At 41.4% G+C, this 18,755-nt stretch overlaps 1 protein-coding gene across 1 annotated transcript in view; it reads right to left on the bottom strand.

Moving 5' to 3' along the window:
• Window positions 1–15,275, bottom strand: part of LOC124253166 — a 28,615-nt gene extending 13,340 nt beyond the window's left edge. Inside the window, exons 1-3 of the mRNA XM_046686882.1 lie at window positions 15,203–15,275; window positions 6,780–6,834; window positions 742–842 (exon numbers count right to left, since the gene is read on the bottom strand). Coding sequence (XP_046542838.1) covers window positions 742–842; window positions 6,780–6,834; window positions 15,203–15,217 — 171 coding nt within the window. The 5' untranslated portion in view covers window positions 15,218–15,275. The remainder of the gene's footprint in view (window positions 1–741; window positions 843–6,779; window positions 6,835–15,202) is intronic.
• Between the last annotated feature and the right edge of the window lie 3,480 nt (window positions 15,276–18,755).

Genomic DNA, 18,755 nt, shown 5'->3' with positions numbered 1-18,755 from the left:
GTAGTAATACTGTGGCCACCCGCGGGTTGTACATCAAAAGTACCGCGTCATGGCGTCATACAAGACTTAATTTGCGAGAAGGCATGGTAATTACCGCGATCCACGAATCAAGGTTATCCACGAACTTAGGTTACGGTTCTGAGATGCATTTAGAAGTTGGATTACTGCGTAATGATGAGATATATGGATGAACAACTTCTTTATTACAATAGATTCTCAAAAAAGTGATGTTAAGGATAGAATGAGGAGGCACATTTCTAGCCTCTTTGTTGTAATAAAGTTGATAATCCATACATCTAATCCTTACGAAGTAGTAGCAGTCGTTGCGGTCGCAGCAGCAAACAAGGACGTGACTGCGGAGACAGGTATTATGTGTTTCTGTGTGAGCCGTGACCGAAGCCCTGGAAACTCTCAAATTATGTTTCCACCCCATCACTGTTTACGTCACAGCTTCACACGTCATATATTATGACGTCATGCACTGTGACGTCATGCCTACCGAAGCTTGGGTATCGTTGCATGAAGAAAGCAAGTGGTGTTTACATCAGAACCAAACGTTACTGTTTCAAGGATTGCATCTCGAAATGCACTGTCTTTCTGCCTTGGGACAATACCCGACAAATGCTATGGTGTGACACCTTGCTAAACGTTTTTATGGGTTGCTAATTTTTTTAACTGAAGTTTAGGTATGGCCTGTATTGGACTTCGTTAGTGGATGTCACACTTAAGATTAGCAGTTACCTCCCCTGCACCACATATTTCGTAGGCATTGCATGACATCGGATCCTTGGCATCAAGACATGAGAAGCATCGGAGGTCAAATCTGTCATTCTCCTCTGAAACTAACAACACATTGTACGTAATTATATAATCATTAACCATCAATATAATCATAAATGAAGTAACTGAACAGAAAGAGTTTCTAAAATGTCAAACTCGCTTTTTATTTCTACGATAATATATGGTACTAATTTAGTATTTTGGTGATCCCCGCTGTGATATTGGTGCAATATTGCTAAGAGCGGCGTAAAACAGTATAACAGTAAAACATAACTCACTCATATATATCGTAAATGTACTTATTAAAATAGGACTTTTGACTCGATAAGGTCGGCCATAATAAACACCTAACACAGTGAGTGTTATCACTCGTTTAGCAGCGTTTAGCAATATTCCAGCAATATGACGACGGAGACATCAGACATTGACGTTGTAAATAAGCGATTTCGATTAGCAGATAATCTAGGTTTTCCTTTCGAATTTACAGATAACTGATAATTTAACATATATATTGCGCCATTATATTATTGACAGTGGCTAACAATAGCATTAGATGCGTCTGGAAAGACTAACGGCACCCTGCTCATATTGCAAAGGCCAAAGGTACACTTGCGATTGTTGGATTTGATACCTTGGGAAATGTGAACTGGGTGGTAAACTATAGATGTCTTGTTGTATAGCACTCAAAATTTCCAAGTGTTAACCCTTTAAAAGGCAATACATCGGACTGTGTGCAACTGTCGAAATAGCTGAAGAATACATTGCGTTTAACAAACAAAGGTTATTGTGATGTGCCACGCGTTTTCACCAAACAAACCATTAATCAGTGGTCACGGTCAGAATGAGGGTATCTGACCAAAACTAAATCGTCTATAAATAAATAAGATAAAATAATATCACGAAAACAATTATAATCTTCAGGGACGAAGACCCGGGTTCGAATCCCAACATGGGTACAATGTGTGAAGCTCATTTCTGGTGTAGCGTGATATTGCTGAAATATTGCTAAAAGCGGCGTAAGCCACGCTCATTCACTCAATCACTTTTGTACGTCAGACCTTTCCAGGGATCGTCCAGTCAGATGAACATTCTACTTAAACAGATATCAACCGGCAGTTCCGAATGGATATAATAAAGCCAAACTATAGTATATTTCCTGATATCATTACATCTTGTCCTTTCTCAGCACCTGGGCCTCTTCACAGAGATTGTGGTATAAATGGTACCAATTGTGTTGATATGATCGTATTTCCCAATTACATAAATGTAAGTAAAAATAGAATAAGTACAAAGTTAAATAAAACAAATAGTTTAGAAGTCTGACACCAGATGTAATAATAATAAGGCGGCCCTGAACGCTACACCGCTCGGGTATATATGCTCTAAGTGCATGCATCATAACAGACATTATTACCCGGATAAGGTGCTAGAAGGTTAATAGTCATTCATCTTACCTTCATGTAAAATACTTTAATTTCATTGGTCAATGACGCTTTAAAACGTTTCCGTCACCCTTCCCAGGAGGGTGACAACTGGAAAAACTATTACCCGCTGCCACGGTAAACGCACAACTCACCGCCGAAAAGCTGTATCGCTAACAATCGTATGACGTCATAATATGACGCATGCAGTGCCCGGAGTTCGTAAAACGTTCGATTAGCTTTTTCTTAGTTCACTGTGTACACATTTATTTTACCGTCTTTCTCTTCCTTATTCAAACTATTCTATACATTGAATCGTTTGCACACTCAATTTAAACATAATTAACATGTTTTATGGCAGTTTTAAGCTTGTCAGAACATGTTTCACTGATTTTAAAAATCCAGTCGAGAGGCAGACGCCATTTTGTTTACATTTCATAAAGTCGGTAGCGATCTTTGAAATAAAATAAAATGATTTTTTGTACATTTAACATGGCGGTAAGACAAATACGTTGTATGCTACTATCTTGGGTAATGCGGTCTGATGTACGCCTCTTTAGCAGTGTCATCCCTCGCCTACCGGCTCGGGTGACACTAAAAAGGCGTACAACTTATAATGGCTTATCTCACCTGGTTCACAGTTTCTACTGGGTGAACAGAGGCAATTTTGAACAAATTCATGAACAAACGTATTTGTCGTTCAAACGTCGCGTTCAGCCGCCCCGATGTTTATCAGGCGTATCGCAGTCTCTCTTAACAATCTGATCATACTACCCTTCTTGTGGATATTGATCCCGGTAAAACGTAGGGGTGGGTATTGCAGAGAATTTTCATATTGCTATATATTGCGATGCGAAAGCATATATTGTGATCTGTATTGCAATACATTGCAAAAAGCTTTTACAAAACAATTATAATCGAGTTAATGCTTGATCTATAAAGCAAAATCTCAACAAAATCACTAGGCTGGATTAAGCTTTAATAAAAACTTTTACTCATGACAAAATACGATAAAATGTAAATAATATTTGGCACAAATGAAATAAGGAAAAGAACAATTTGAACAAACGGAAATATCCGAAGATTTCCGAGTGTTACGAACTTTTCCGAATGCATGTCAAAATGCCGGTTTTCGATCAGCGCAACCCAATACGTATCGTTTTCATGTCTGAACCGGTAAATAAAAGGTAAACCGGTTATACTGCGCAGCCCTAGTAAAAATTGTACCAACAATGTATCCGCGAGCGTTGGTTTCAGAGCAATCTAAAACACACACGACCTGCGTCTATCTTGATATTTCTCTCACTCAATGACGTATACGTTGAACTTTAGTTGAAGGGCAGCCGAAAGCACAATGGTTGTATTTTTGGGAAATAAATGACAAGCGTTAACGTCGATGGTTGACATAACGTAAGCATGACTGGTTTAGCTTGCGTGACTCCTTGTGGGACATCCATTTGGATAACCAAAACCAATAGATGACATATACACAGGGACATTAATTAAGCACCACCTGAATCCAAGGACAATTTGGTAACATTTCGGTCCAAACGATCATTCCAACACGCAGCCGCCAGTCTCTGGAACAACTTGCCCACTCACATCAAGAATGCTGAATCTTTGGACACATTTAAATCGTCTCTAAAACCCACTTTTTCGTCTTGCCTATTACTAGACTTTCTATGTTCAATTGTTTCTCTGTAAATAGTTTTAACTATTTTTTTCTCTCCTATAGTATTGTAGCGCCATGAGCGGGTATTAGTACCTGGATGTAGCGCTATGTAAATACCCTATTATTATTATTATTATTATTATTATTATTATAAACATGCGATCATATCCAAGCATACTGGACTGCACAAACACATTGGTTATTATTATTATTATTATTATTAAAATGATCTTTTCTTGACATTATTCAGGAAAAACACGATAGCAAGGTTTTGGCAATGACATGCGATCATATCCAAGCATACTGGACTGCACAAACACATTGGTGTATGAAGTGAGTAATTACATTCTGTGCACTACAGGTTTTGTCCTGATTTGAAAATGAACTTTTCTTGACATGGCAAGTTGTCGACATTCAGGTACAACACGATAGCAAGGTTTTGGCATGTATGAAGCACGGATGTTCATTAATTAGAAGATTCAAATAAAAAAGACAAAACCGTTTCCACATCCAGAAATATGTCCTTTGCACAGTTGACTCTATTATGAGTACGTGTTTGTTTGAGGACGCATTCAATACCATTACAGCTGTACGACGCGGGCTGTAAACAGTCGAGTCAGGGCCAGACAACCAACTTGCAAATTCTGTATTTCCTAAGGCGCAGCTAAACTTTGACGGGGCGAGGCGCAGCCGAAGGAAATACGGAATGTACTAGGGTCTGACAGTCCCGTACACCCTTTCAAAACACAGTGTCACGAAATTATCACCCTTAAGATATTTTGTTTTATTTAGCTTATCTTTAAACAACATCATTCAATCATCGGCAGAATGAGACGCAAAACGTTTCACAATGATTTTTCCTGAACGGTCATAAGGGGAGATAACTCGGGATGGCTTAGTTTATGAGGTTTTGTAAAACGACAAGTGAAATACAAAAACATTTTATTTTTAAATATATTTATTGACACAAACAAATAAGAAAAATTAGGGCAACAATCTTATTACTGTTTATACTCAATATTGTATACGCCAACTCTAAAATTTCGAAGCGATCAGCCGTTTGGCAGCCACATTCCATCTAAGGTCAAGGTCATTCGTACAACACGTGTAGTGCGTCACGTGTCACCCTGGCATATCCGCCAACATGGTTTGGAACGCTTTGGCTATAGATCAATCAGAACTCGACAAATTTATCTTAAGGGTAATAATATGTCTGAGTATGTGTTTATGAAACGCTATGAAGCGCAGGTGTTCGCGAAAAGGTAAGGTGTGCGTATCCTTCACCTGTTATAACGGCTCTCCCTCTGAACAAAGAATACGTGTTGCGACAACTGGCGAGTGTACCTCGTGAGCCACCTCAGAAAAGGCCACATTAATATGATTTTGGAATAAATCTTTGATGATTTTGAGTTTATTGTACTGAATAAACATTTCTCCTTGCCGTATACTGATAATTACAGCTAAGATTTGTTTGTTTTGTTTGGAAAGCAACTTTTACGTTTTTTTAATTTTACGGTTTTTAGTTTGACTGTAACCATTCCTAAATCTTACTTTACAAACCTTCATCCATTCACAATAAATAACGAATTTATAGGCCGCATAACAATAAATTATTACTTTCACTTTTCAAAATGAGGTAACTTGTTTTAGGACAGAAAAACACCTGTTTTAAAAATATTTCATTTCAGACAAAATTAATTATATAAATATAAATAAATAGAGGGTGGTGCTTATTTTATGTACGGAAGTATATTGGGAAGCGAATGTTTTCATATATACTGTATATCAAGCGATTTCGACAGCTCAGTGGAGTAAAAGGAATCACCGCCTCTGATCAGTTACCGATGCGCTGATTATCTGATTTTTTTATTTTGATCCAAAGGTCACAAATTAATAAGTTCAAAATCTGATAAATTGAAATAATACTTTGAGCCTGTTTGTCGTATAAAGTTATCATTGAAGTTTAAAAAACTTCGAAATGTCAGTACAACTGTGGAATATTAGCTCCTAGATAAGGCGTCAAACATCACAGTATCATCTGCATTATATGACTTCAATATTGGTACCGCCTCTGTGGTGTAGTGGTTAGAGCGTCCGCCCGGAGAGCGGAAGGTCGCGGGTTCGATCCCCGGTCGTGTCATACCAAAAGACGTTAAAATATGGTACTTGTTGGTCCCTGCCTGGCGCTCGGCATTAATGGGTACAACAAGGACTGGTCGGCTCGGAGTCAGTATAATGTGTCTGAGTGGGGTATTCATGCTTCACTGCAGCTTGGTATCTCCGTGTGCTAGCACTATAAACCCAGCTTAAGTCAGGGCTAGTACAAGCAGCCACACATACACTCACATATTCTCAAGTACGACGTTAAACCCAATTTCACCTCACCTCACCTCAATATTGGTTTCGTATTAGGGATTGGCGTGGATATTTCAGTTCAGTCCGCACTATGAACTGAGTGACCCTTCCTTGGAACAGACTTCTGGAACCAACGTTAATGTCCTTAGGTGAGCTATGTGCGCTGGAATACTACCTCCCAAGACTGTATAATAAGCGTGTAAATATGTAAATGTGTGTATTTAAACCAAGCCCCATAGAAAAAGTATGCATCCCCAGCAGTCAGTAAACCGTGAAGCAGTGGTTCGGATCGACGAAATATATTACTGAATTTCTGTTTGCCTTAATGTAATATTTACATAATGTGATATTTAAACATTCGGTAAGATAAATACCTAACACGGGACGAATTTGTTTTACAATACATCAGTTCATGTGTCAAAAGTACCTTTTAACAGTATGGAATATTTTGCGAAATCTAGTTTAGAACAGTTGACTTAAGTAAGTGGCTACATTTCCACTAGTGAGTCTAAACTTTTGATGGATAGAATATATCACTCTGTATGACTTACCTGCCCATCCACCTTGCAGGAGGCACGACACATATATCACCCAGAGACAGCTGAACTGAGAAAAAAAAGAACCAGAAATACACGTACATGCATTAACAAACAGTGAGTGAGTGAGTTTAGTTCTACGCCCCACTCAGCAATATTACAGCTATATGGCGGCGGTCTGTATATTATCGAGTCTGGACCAGACAATCCAGTGATCAACAGCATAAGCATAGATCCATGCACAATACATGCTCTAAGCGCACATGTCTGAGAGATGAGAGAAGTTATACAGAGAAGACAAGTATGAACAGAAAGATTTTGGGTTGGGTCTTCAACGATGACAATGATTCACAGTCTTGCAGGTACTTGGGCAGGGAGATCCAGGATTTAGTGGCTGAATATGCAAATGTTCTCTCCCCATAGTGGGATGTGTTTTACCATGGGAACATGTAGCAGGGTTTTGGTTTGGGACCATAGAGTTCTTGCTGGTGATCAGATATGAAGGGAGGAACCTGACCCGACCGGAGACTGGAAGACAAGACAAAGGAGCTTGTAGCTGATACGCTGTTCCATAGGGAGCCAGTGAAGGTGTGTGGAGAACAGAACTGATGTGTTCTGATTTCCTAGTCAGTGCAACAATCCTTGCTGCAGTATTTTAAACTCGTTGTAGTTTGTTAAGCTGTTGTTTAGTTGCCCCAGACATAAGGGAATTGCAATAGTCGAGCCGTGACACAATTAGCGACAGGACCATTGTGGCAACAGAGTGCTTTGTCAGGCAGTTGCGAACATTACCAATATTCCCGAGGACAGGAAAGCGGGGTTTGGTAAGGTTATTGACATGAGAGGCAAGCGAAAGATCCGAGTCACAGAGTGACCCCAAGATTCTTGACCACAGACGACAGAGGAACACGACTGTCTCCAAAGTGGAATTCGCGGATTCCTGTCTCAGCCCTTCAATGCTGAGAACCTACGAGAAGACATTCACTCTTTGACTCATTCAGCTTCAGCTTGCTCTGAAAGATCCAAACTTTTATATCCTCACAGCAGCCAGCTACCTTTGAAACTGCATCGTGAGCATCTGTAGCATTGGGAGAGAAAACCTTATTCAGCTGTGTGTTCATCTGTTTGGTATGAGGTTTAGTGGTATCACAGAACCAGCGTGTTTAATGGTTGTGTCAAGTCGCAAGACCTGCTTGTAACGTAAAGTATGTCCTGCTTTGTGAAACAACTGAACAGGAGCTTTGGATATCGTTACTGGATGAAGTGTACATACAAATGTTTAGGGAACATGTAGACACTGTCTGGTATGCAACTGACAGCACTTTGTTCATCAACCCCAACACCAGTATGAGATGATGTATCTATCATAACGCAACTCAGAGGTCAACCATGCCATTGGTGGGTCTGTGTTACAGTCATGAGCATTTTTGGTTTTTGACGTAGTTCTTTTAAAGGAACTAAGACAGGGTAAATGATATTTAGCCTCGGGAGCAATTAGGTCACATACACCAAGTCCTGGTCAAATCAAGAAGTGTCCAGAATATCAGAGCTGGTGTTAAATGTCAACACGGAATAGAGAATGCTGATGTTGTTTCACGTTAACGTCTTGACAAAACATACATTTCTTCCAGTCAATAGGATTGCACATGAGGGTTTCACTTACATTTTGTAACTGAAAATGCAGTATATTATTCATTCTATTGTTTATATTTGCCCTTATCGAAAGTAGATATACACTAGTTTTTAAAATACCAATGTAAAAGGAGGAATACTTACAATAATTGCACCAGCAACTTGACATGTCTTAGAAAGGCTGTCATCAAAAGTAAAGTGGCCGTTCATTATTTTGAATTATCAAATTACCACCTTTTTAAAAACATTCAAAACAATTACAACTGTGCTCAGTAATGTTTCATAATGTATGTAACAACTAAAACGTTTTGCTAACAGCTTTTTCCAAATAATTTATGACAATTTTGATGAAATAATTTTTATAAACAAAATCCATTTTTTATTGGTTTTAAAGAAATGCAGTTCTATATCTTGTGGTGACAACAATATTAACATTTTAATTGTACAGTGGTCATTTATGTTTCATCATATACCAATCTAAGCATTCAGTATATTTGTCAACTGAAAAGGCGATTTGGCGGCCATATTGTTTTTCAATTATGAGGTTCATAATCAATATATTTCAGTTGGTATCCTTTTTTCGTGATTGGCACTCTTTAGATGTCAAAAAGTGTCAGGTTTAAACAAATTAGAAAATAGATATACAGTCACAGGTGATGACATACTTTTTTCAGCTTGGTGTCCTATTTTTTCGTTATCAGCACCCTTTAAATAGGTGAAATAGCCTGGATACCAAATCCTACTAAAAAATGCCTCAATATCTTGTATTTGAGCCTTTTTCCAGAATCGGGCCTAGTCTATCATACCCACAGCGCTTTGTGTTTTCTCTCGAGCACTGGGTGTCAATCTCAACTCCCTGGGGGATCATACAACTCAGTGCAGTCACAAGTTAATGTGGCTCTCCTATCCTTACGAGGTACCCATTCACAGTTGGGTGGACTGGGACACATAGTCATAGTACTTTATACTGCACGTTGCTGTACCCGTAACTAGGTGTTTGCATGTATTCATTTGGACACCATCTGGTCATTTACCAACGGATTCGTGGGTTCTGTGTACACAGGGTTGTGTACTGTACACTAGGGGTTGTGACAACACTGAAAGAGTCTGCACACAAAGTTGACTCCAAGGTTTTTTACAACAGGTCACAGGTGAGCTCGATCCCGGCAGCTCGCCCACCACGCCCCACCACCATAATGCTGCTGCCACCATACCTTTCCTGCTGTTGAACTGCTGCCGGTGAGTACGTCTCTCCACGCAATCTCCAGCCACTGTGTCCTCCATGTTCAAAGCATAAAGAGAACTCGAATCATTAAATAACATGGTGCATCTTCCAGTGCCGCTCTTTGCGACCTCTAAGCTCAGGCGCCAGTTTGCCACATCCCTCTGAAAGGAGGCATCGTTCAAGTCGAAATTCCGAATGATGTGGCAGCCTTGACATTGACCATCCATCATCGGTTCTGGGGCAGATATGAACATCTGATCCTCAACGAAATTTTCCGGAAATGGGTACCTGGCGTATCCTGCCTTGGAGTAATTTCCGACCCGTGAAGATCCAGGTTAGTATTGATATTCAGTAACCCATGCTTGTCGTAAGAGGCGACTAACGAGATCGGGTGGTCAGGCTTGCTGACTTGGTTGACACGTATAAGCGGTTCCCAATTGCGTAGATCGATGCTCATGCTGTTGATCACTGGATTGTCTGGCCCAGACTAGATTATTTACAGACCACCGCCATATAGCTGGAATATTGCTGGGTGCGGCGAAAAATTAAACTCACTCACTGGAGTAGCTTCCTACGTCTTCCTCTATTTACCCTAATCTTAACGCCATCCGTTTGCATTTGGATCCGTCGGGGTGTCACTTCAAAATATCCCCTGATATGTCTTCTATTGCATTTGGTGATTAACCAGCATCAGTCATGCCTATTGAGCATGCAATTACCATATTCTGTCATTTACACTTTGGGAGTCCTTTTCCATCGTTGGACCCGATAAATGAACTATTCGACTGTGGTGTTTATAGACACGTATGTGACGAAAATGTGTCACCGTGGACTGCATACTTCACATTTGAGCTTGCTGTCTCCGTTCAGTAACTGTGAATCATGCAACAAATCTGGCCATTTCATTCCTTCACGGAGACGACAGGGCCTCCCTTAATTATTGTTCCAAGTAGAAAGTAGGAGAACGAAAAATAAGGGAACCCTACTAACTTGTTTATGAACGATGCTTTATATTCCCAAAAATGTGAAACACATGTAGGATTTAAGTCAATATCGAGTGTGACTACCGTATACAGCAACACATACGCGACACCAGGCGGGCATACTGGAGATTATACGGCGTACCGTTGCCCTAGGCATCCGCTGCCACTCATCTGGAAGCGCGACACCAAGTTCCTAGAGATTAACACGTCCTGGGGGCCGTGCACGAACTCTCCTACCCAACTCATCTCACAAATGTTCAATGGGCGACAGGTCTGGAGATTTGGCAGGCCACGGAAGTGTCACAATGCCTTGTTGTCTGACAAAGTCAACCGAAACATGAGCCGTATGGGGTCTTGCGTTATCATATTTAAAGATGAAGTTACGTCCTACACTGCGGGCCATCAGAGCAGCAACGCGGCGCAAGATTTCGTTGACGTTACGCTGTCCTGTCAGGTTACTGGGAACAAGAAGATCCGTCCTCCTATCCTAGGAAACAGCTCCCCAGACCAAAACATTCCCTGCACCGAAGGAATTATGCTCCATGATAGTATTACGACGTTTGCGTCCGTCAGTGAACCTGGACTCGACACAGAACATGACGTGACGCCATCGACGTGGAGGCCAGCCAGCCCTGACGTTGTTGACACCACTGTAGACGAACCCGTATGTGGGCCTGTGACATGAGAGCGCCATGATAAGGACGCCTTGTTTGCAGTCCAGCCTCACGGAGTCGGTGACGTACTGTGCTGCAGGAAAGTCGTATCCCAGTTGCAGCGTGGAACTCTTGCTTCAGTTCCGGCGGAGTAATGAACTGGTTACTAAGTGCAATAACGCGTACGGGGCAGTCTTGTCCGGCTGTAGTTTTCCGATGGCATCCACGACCTGATTTTCACGTCACCAGTTTGACGGTGTGGAGCAGCAAGCCGGGAGATAACGCTCTCCGATCCCCCCAAAAACTGACTACTCGGTTCTGGGTTTCTCCGGGCTTCAACACGTATATATACTGAACATCATTGAAAACGCACCAGTCTAAAATTGTCCATATTTTCATCAAGATGGATTTCAGCATGACAATGATCAATGAATATAACTAACATGAAGTCGAAGGGCATGTCCAGTTGAAGAAATGCTTTAGAAACGAATTCCTGTCCACAGTATGACTCTTAATTCAAAAATGCATCAACATGCAACCACGCCATGAAAAAAGCGCGAATTTCATTCTGAAATCATACTGACTGTGACATTAAAAGCAGGTGTATGAGAACCGATTCTCATTGCTTCACTAACGATTGTGAAACGAGGACAGAGATGCCGAGGTTAACACCTCACGAAAGAGAATGTGCACTAGGCATGATTCAGGTTGGCACCAGCAGCAGGGATATTGCTCGACAACGTGGACTTGGCCACTCCACCATCGTTAGGCTTCATAGACGACATCAGTAGACAGGCAACACCCGTGACCTCCAGTGACCTTGGCAACAACGTGTTACGACGCTCCATCAGGATCGCCATATTGACCATGTCCATATCAGTGATTGAACACTCCCGACTGCCAAGACTGCTGCACTAGTTCAAGGTTGACGTGGGGGTCATCGGCGCTGACTCCATGCAACGCCGTCTACACGCTACAGGGCTCCATGCTCGACGTCCTTACGTTGGACCAATTCTGACTGACAGACACCGTAATGAGCGTATACAATGGGCTAGCAGTCATTTTCAGTAAAGGTTACGACAATGGCATGGTGTGGTAGTCACTGACCAGTCACGTCTTCATCTACGTAATGCTGACGGCCGATTACGTGTTTGGCGTAGACGTGGTGAACGTTATGCTGATGAGTGTGTAGTTCAGACAAACCTTTTGGGGGTGGGAATCTCATGGTCTGGGGTGGAATAAATTACAATCACAGGACTGCCTTCATGTCTGTCAAGGGAGAGTTAACGCCCTTTATTACCGTGTAGCAGATTCTTCAGAATCGCATCGTATCTGTCTTCAATCACCACCAAGATGTCTATACTTTTCAAGAGGACAACGCACGGGCACACACAACAAGACTTTCCATGCAGTATCTGGCCCAGCAACACATCCAGGTTATTCATTGGCCAGAACAGTCGCCAGATGTATCCCCCATGGAGCACTTGTGGGACGAAATTGGGCAAAGTCTTTCGCGGCGACAACAGATGCGAAACATCCGGGAACTTGAGGCTGCACTACTGCAGAAGTGGAATGCCATCCTCAAGAACTCTATTCGGACGCTTATTGACTCAACGAGGAGACGTTGAACTGCATGTGTCAATGCAAATGGCGGTCACACGCGATATTGACTTTTCGATTTGACCCCACGTGTGTTTGATCCTTTCTGACTGTGGAACATTTCGATGAATGAGCGTCTTTTCTGTGTTGTTGTTTTTGTCAGCCGTCCATCTGTTATAATCCACTCAAAAAATATCAATTCCTTACACGTGCTTTTAATAATCTGAACTTTTACAAGTGGTGCGTTTTCAATGATGTTCAGCATATTATGAATAGTTTCATGATACAGTTTACAAACTTCTGCAGTTTGGTGTGTACAGTCGTACATTTGATGTGAAACCATGATGTTTTCGACACAAAACGGAAGTCAGGGTTGGTGTGAGAAGGTTTGAGTGTGTTGGGTGTTTAGAAAAATTCCAGCAATAATCCACGGCGGTGGACACCAGAAATGGACTTCATACAATTGGGCAATCAACGCTTTAACAACTAGCCGACCTTTTAGGGATGGACTGGTTTTGCTTGGGTTGGGTTGGGTTGGGTTGGGTTGGGTTGGGCTGCGTTGCGTTGGGTTGGGTTGGGTTGGGTTGGGTTGGGTGGGTTGGGTTGGGTTGTTTTGGGTTGGTTGCGTTTGTTTTGGTTTGGTTGCGTTGGGTTGGGTTGGGTTGGGTTGGGTTGGGTTGGGTTGGGTTGGGTTGGGTTGGGTTGGGTTGGGTTGGGTTGGGTTGGGCTGGTTTGGGTTGGGTTGCGTTGGGTTGGGTTGGGTTGGGTTGGGCTGGTTTGGGTTGGGTTGGGTTGGGTTGCGTTGGGTTGGGTTGGGTTGGGTAGCGTTGGGTTGTTGTGGGGTGTTGTTGACTTTGTGGGAATGACCTTGTCAACCTTTGACCGTGGGTACCAATCCCTATCCCCTGGCTTCCTTCTCACATCGAGCTGACACACCGTTAGAACTTGAATACAGTTCAATGTAGTCTTAAACCTTCTCACTCCGACGTCAGCTGTGGTGCAGAAGACAACTTTTCGCGATGATTCATTAACAGATGCTTAATATATAGTCGGATTCGTACAGTCGACTCTGCTTGCAGCATACGTTTCTTATGATCAAAGAGAAGTTTTACCTCTGTATTTATTGGTAAGGCGTCAGACCGAAGTATTGACTGACTGACTGACTGAGTATGGTTTTACGCCGCTTTTAGCAATATCACGGCGGGGGACACCAGAAATGAGCTCCACACATTGTACCCATGCGGGGAATCGAACCCGGGCCTTCGGCGTGACGAGCGAACGCATTAACCACTAGGCTTACACACACACACACACACACACACACACACACACACACACACACACACACACACACACACACACACACACACACACACACACACACACACACACACACACACACACACACACACCGCCCCCCGAAGTATTGACATGTACCAATCATTACTGTACAGTGAAACCTGTCTAAATCGGCACTCCACTGGACCGAAAGAAAATGCCGGTGTTGTTAGGTTTCACTGTATATAGATTATACAAAAATCTTCATTGGAGTCTACGCGGTTTCAGATGGTATTCATGGCATCAAATAAAATGACGGGCAATTTGAACATTTCACTAAAATTCACTAATTCACTAAAAGGATTTCACGAAAAATGTGCAAACGTCAGTATAATGCTAAACTGAGACCGGTCGCAAAGACACTTCAAGATTAAGTTCCTAACCACAGATAAGGCAATCATATTAAACTCGTGTTCATTGAATAACATTTTTGTTTGTTTAATTTAAACCACCATCAAATAACAGGTATATACGTTCTCTGACCCGGTGGTTAGTCCAATAACTCCTATAAGTTTGCAGAAATGGAATTTCTCTCCTAATCTCAACGGAATTACTTTCAGGAACAGAACATTTTACCATTAAGTTGACAATTCAGAACTTTATGTTTTGGCATGAAAGGGAACCGCTTTTATGTAGACAGTTTGCGTCACTCCTTCTACCACTCAAACGCCTTCAGGTTTTTCAAACATCTCTCAGTGCACTGTTATAGATAATTTAGATGGTATCATGAAAACGAAGGGACCTGTTGAAATTGGACATGACCTCTTTCTTGCTCTTGCCTTAGATTCTTATTCAACGAAAGACTTCCTTTTGTATTTTAAACAGGAAATATTGGAAATATGGTCACGAATAGTCTTCGAGATATGTGACGCTTTCTGAAGACGCTAGACAGTTTCTTATGGCATTCAATTTGATTTAGCTAACCAAATGGTAGTTCCAGTGCTACTTCATAATAGCATTATGGTATGTACCATAAATCTACTGAATTAGAGATATATATTTACTTACATAAAGTGGTAACATGTTGATTTGGAGTTCTCTAGGTTGAATGCTAGTCTCACAGATAAGGATATAAATAGTCTCCTACTGCCTCTGATAACGAGAGCATGTCATGCTCGGTGTATGTCGACTGTTATCGGAAGTCCAACTACGGGCTTGATAGCCTAATCGTTTAAGCATTTGTGTTTCACTGAAGGTTACGTCACTTTATTGGGTGCAGAGTGTGTGATGCTAATATTTAGTCGTGATGTTTGCAGATAAAAGCTGAAGTGGTTGAATGATTGAATGAGTGAGTATGGTTTTACGCCGTCTTCACAAAATTCCAGAAAAGGGCTTCACACATTGTACCCGTGTAGGGAATCGAACCCGGGGGTCACCTGCACAAAGCGATCTTAGTACTACAATTATTGTAGCTACTATTCTCCAACAATGGCTTTAAGATAGTCGTAGCGCTAAGTTCGTTTTGTGCAAGTGGGCCCGGGTCTGCGGCGTGACGAGCGAACGCTTTAACCACAGAGCTATTTGAGAATGATCTATTAACATGTAAGATAACAAAGTAAAGATATTTTTGTCTTGCGTGAACTATTTAAATAGTGTAATTGAATCTAACTTAACGAGACTTAATCAGTATCACAGACTTTGTAGGCGTTATTTTTAAATACGTAATGCGCATAACTACATCAATGATGACTGGTCATGGAGATTCCGTCAGTGTTACTTATCGTGTCGTCGATATGACACACACATATGTCAAACTGGATTGTTAGAGACTGGGAGGTATCTGTTATATACTACTCACACTTTGATAAGGATCACAAAAATTCACAACTTCACGTAAACGTAGATTTAAATTAGAAATTATATCCATTTAAAACTGGATAAATAATAATATGGTAACCCCCTTCAGGCAAACAACCACTTTAATCTAACCTAATGTACTTGATACATGAGTGACTATAAGAATGGTTTTCATGGCACCAATCAACCATTTTGCAAATCATGGGACGAGTCATTTTCAAATAGACTACACCTGTCAATAGCAGGTATGGGATCCACAAGATGCCATGACATACTGAAACTTTGGATCCATGCTAACAATAAACTTAGATATTTAACAACATTTTACCCCACATAATAGTTTTCTGGTGAATACATGATTTGATCCTTAGCAAAGTGTGAAGAGTATATGATATAATATAATATAATAGTATATAAGTATATAATAGTATATAATCTTAGTGCCAATAAGCATCTGTAAGGTGGATATTAGGCGCTTTACAAAGACATACGTTAACCACATTTAATATTTAAGAAATAACTGTCTTAAACGCTCAGACATGTCATTACCCATTATTTCTATTAAAAAGGTAGGGAATATTCCATTTTATGGGGTGATATCGTTTTGGGTAACAAGCTGTATGATTGTATATGGATTTAGAAAATGATTATTCTATTCATAACGTGTGAATTTGGTGCGTGCAGGCCAAGCATGAGTTGTACACGTGATGTACACGTGAACATTGACGGAGTACAAATCGAAATTTATAATGAAACGTGTCAGTGTGTCGCTGTTCATTTCAGTGATAAACCAAACACTGATATTGGTTTTTTGTGCGTGTGGGTTATTTGGTGTTTTTTCAAGGAAATAATCAGGCTAGACTATCTGCCCAAACAGATTGTATTGGATGTAAAAGGCAAAACGTAGATGCAAATTTACAAATGCATAATTGGAAGGCAGTAATGGCACTGGGTATTACTGCGATTCGGTTGCCAATAGGCTTTTCTTTTCTTTTTTTATTGTTCCCAGGTCAAGTATACAAAGTACATACAGTACGTATATATATATATATATACGTAGGCAGGTATACATTGCTGATAAATCTGGGTTATCCAATAAAAACCTGTAAAAATGTCACAAGTTAGCCGAAGTCATCAGGTTAATAAACTGCGAATAATGTTGACCATTTTAATGAAAATGTATCAGAATCATTATTTCTTTTGATTAACAGGTTTGGTTAAAAGCCAACAGGTTCAAAAAGAGGGAATAATGGAGACCATTTTCTTTAAAACTTATCAAAATCATTACTTCTTTTAGAAATACATTTTTCAACCTTGAATGTATCTTTTAAAAACGATAAGAAATTATTCAATTTTGGTTACGGTTTATTCAGAGTGCAAATGTAAGTGTGCCTTTTTGCAGAGAGGATTATATGATTCACACTGATATTGTTCTAACATTGTTTTGAACTCAATAAATCGTTTTGTGACGTATCGGTTCTGTCAAGTCAGGAACGGCAATTGGTGTGCTGGAGCTTGCATGGTAGAGCCCTTAACCGTCAGTAATTAGCGGCTTACAATCAAGATATCTACAAATAAATAGCGCTGGCGACATACGTCGATGTGGTCGATCCAAGTCAACTACAAGAGCGTTTCATCAGAACAACTGCGGTCAAAATGCCTATAACCTGATGATGAGCTTCACGGAACGGAGCTACTGGTGTTTGAGTGGACAGATGATTCGCAATCGGCTACGCAGATGGAGTGAGTGAGTGAGTTTGGTTTTACACCGCTTTTAGCAATATTCCAGCAATATCATGGCGCAGGACTCCAGAAATGAGCTTCACATATTGTACCTATGTGGGGAATCGAACCCAGGTCCTCGGCGTGATGAGCGAACGCTGTAACCGCAAGGCTACCCCACCGCCACTACGCAGATGGAACCCGCATGCTCGACGATATCGCTCGACTGACGGACCGTAACATCGTCGTTGGACAAATGGTATTATTTTGTGCGTGCGTGCGTGAGTGCCTGCTTGGTGCGTGCGTGTGTGTGCGTGCGTGCGTGCGTGCGTGCGTGCGCGCGCGCTTGCGTGCGTCGGTGAGTGGCGCACAAGAGTGTTTCATCAGAACGACTGTGGTCAAAATGCCTATAACTTTGTAACAATCTTCACGGAGTTACACTGTTGATTGGTTGGTCAGGCGATTCGCAATCGGCGACATGCCCGGCATTATCCCACTGGTGACTGACCATCTCATCGTGCGTGTGTGTTCGTGTGTGTGTGTGCGTCTGCGTGTGTGTGCGTGTGTTTAACTCCACACTTAACAATAGACGGCGGCCTGTACAAGATATCAAACAATATCACGGCGGGGGACACCATAAATCGGCTTAACGCATTGTACCCATGTGGGAAACCGAGTCCGGGTCTTCTGCGAGCGAACGCTTTAACCACTAGGCTACCCCCACGGTCCCTCTACAAGACATACTCTCGACCAGAAAATCCAGTGATTGCCACGATACACATAGATCCATGCATTTGAGACACAATGTCAAGCATCAATCAAATCAGCGAGTCTGACTAGCCAATGCAGTTAGTCGCCTCCCACGACTGACGCAGTCGTCCCAAACTCATGGGTTGCCGGGGTCCAGATTTCCTACCAGGCATTCACAATGACGTTTAATCAAATTAGAAGTCAAACGGCACGCCTTCAATAAGCGTTACGTTTGATTTTGGATTTGTTTAAAAGCCATGCTTATTTTGTTAATATCGATTACTATACTAAT

Source organism: Haliotis rubra, unplaced genomic scaffold, assembly GCF_003918875.1.
Source record: "Haliotis rubra isolate DU_JTF1 unplaced genomic scaffold, ASM391887v1 Scf533, whole genome shotgun sequence".
NCBI classification, from domain to species: Eukaryota; Metazoa; Mollusca; class Gastropoda; order Lepetellida; family Haliotidae; genus Haliotis; species Haliotis rubra.
Note: the sequence above shows the minus strand (reverse complement) of the source record. Positions and strands in the feature narration are given on the sequence as shown.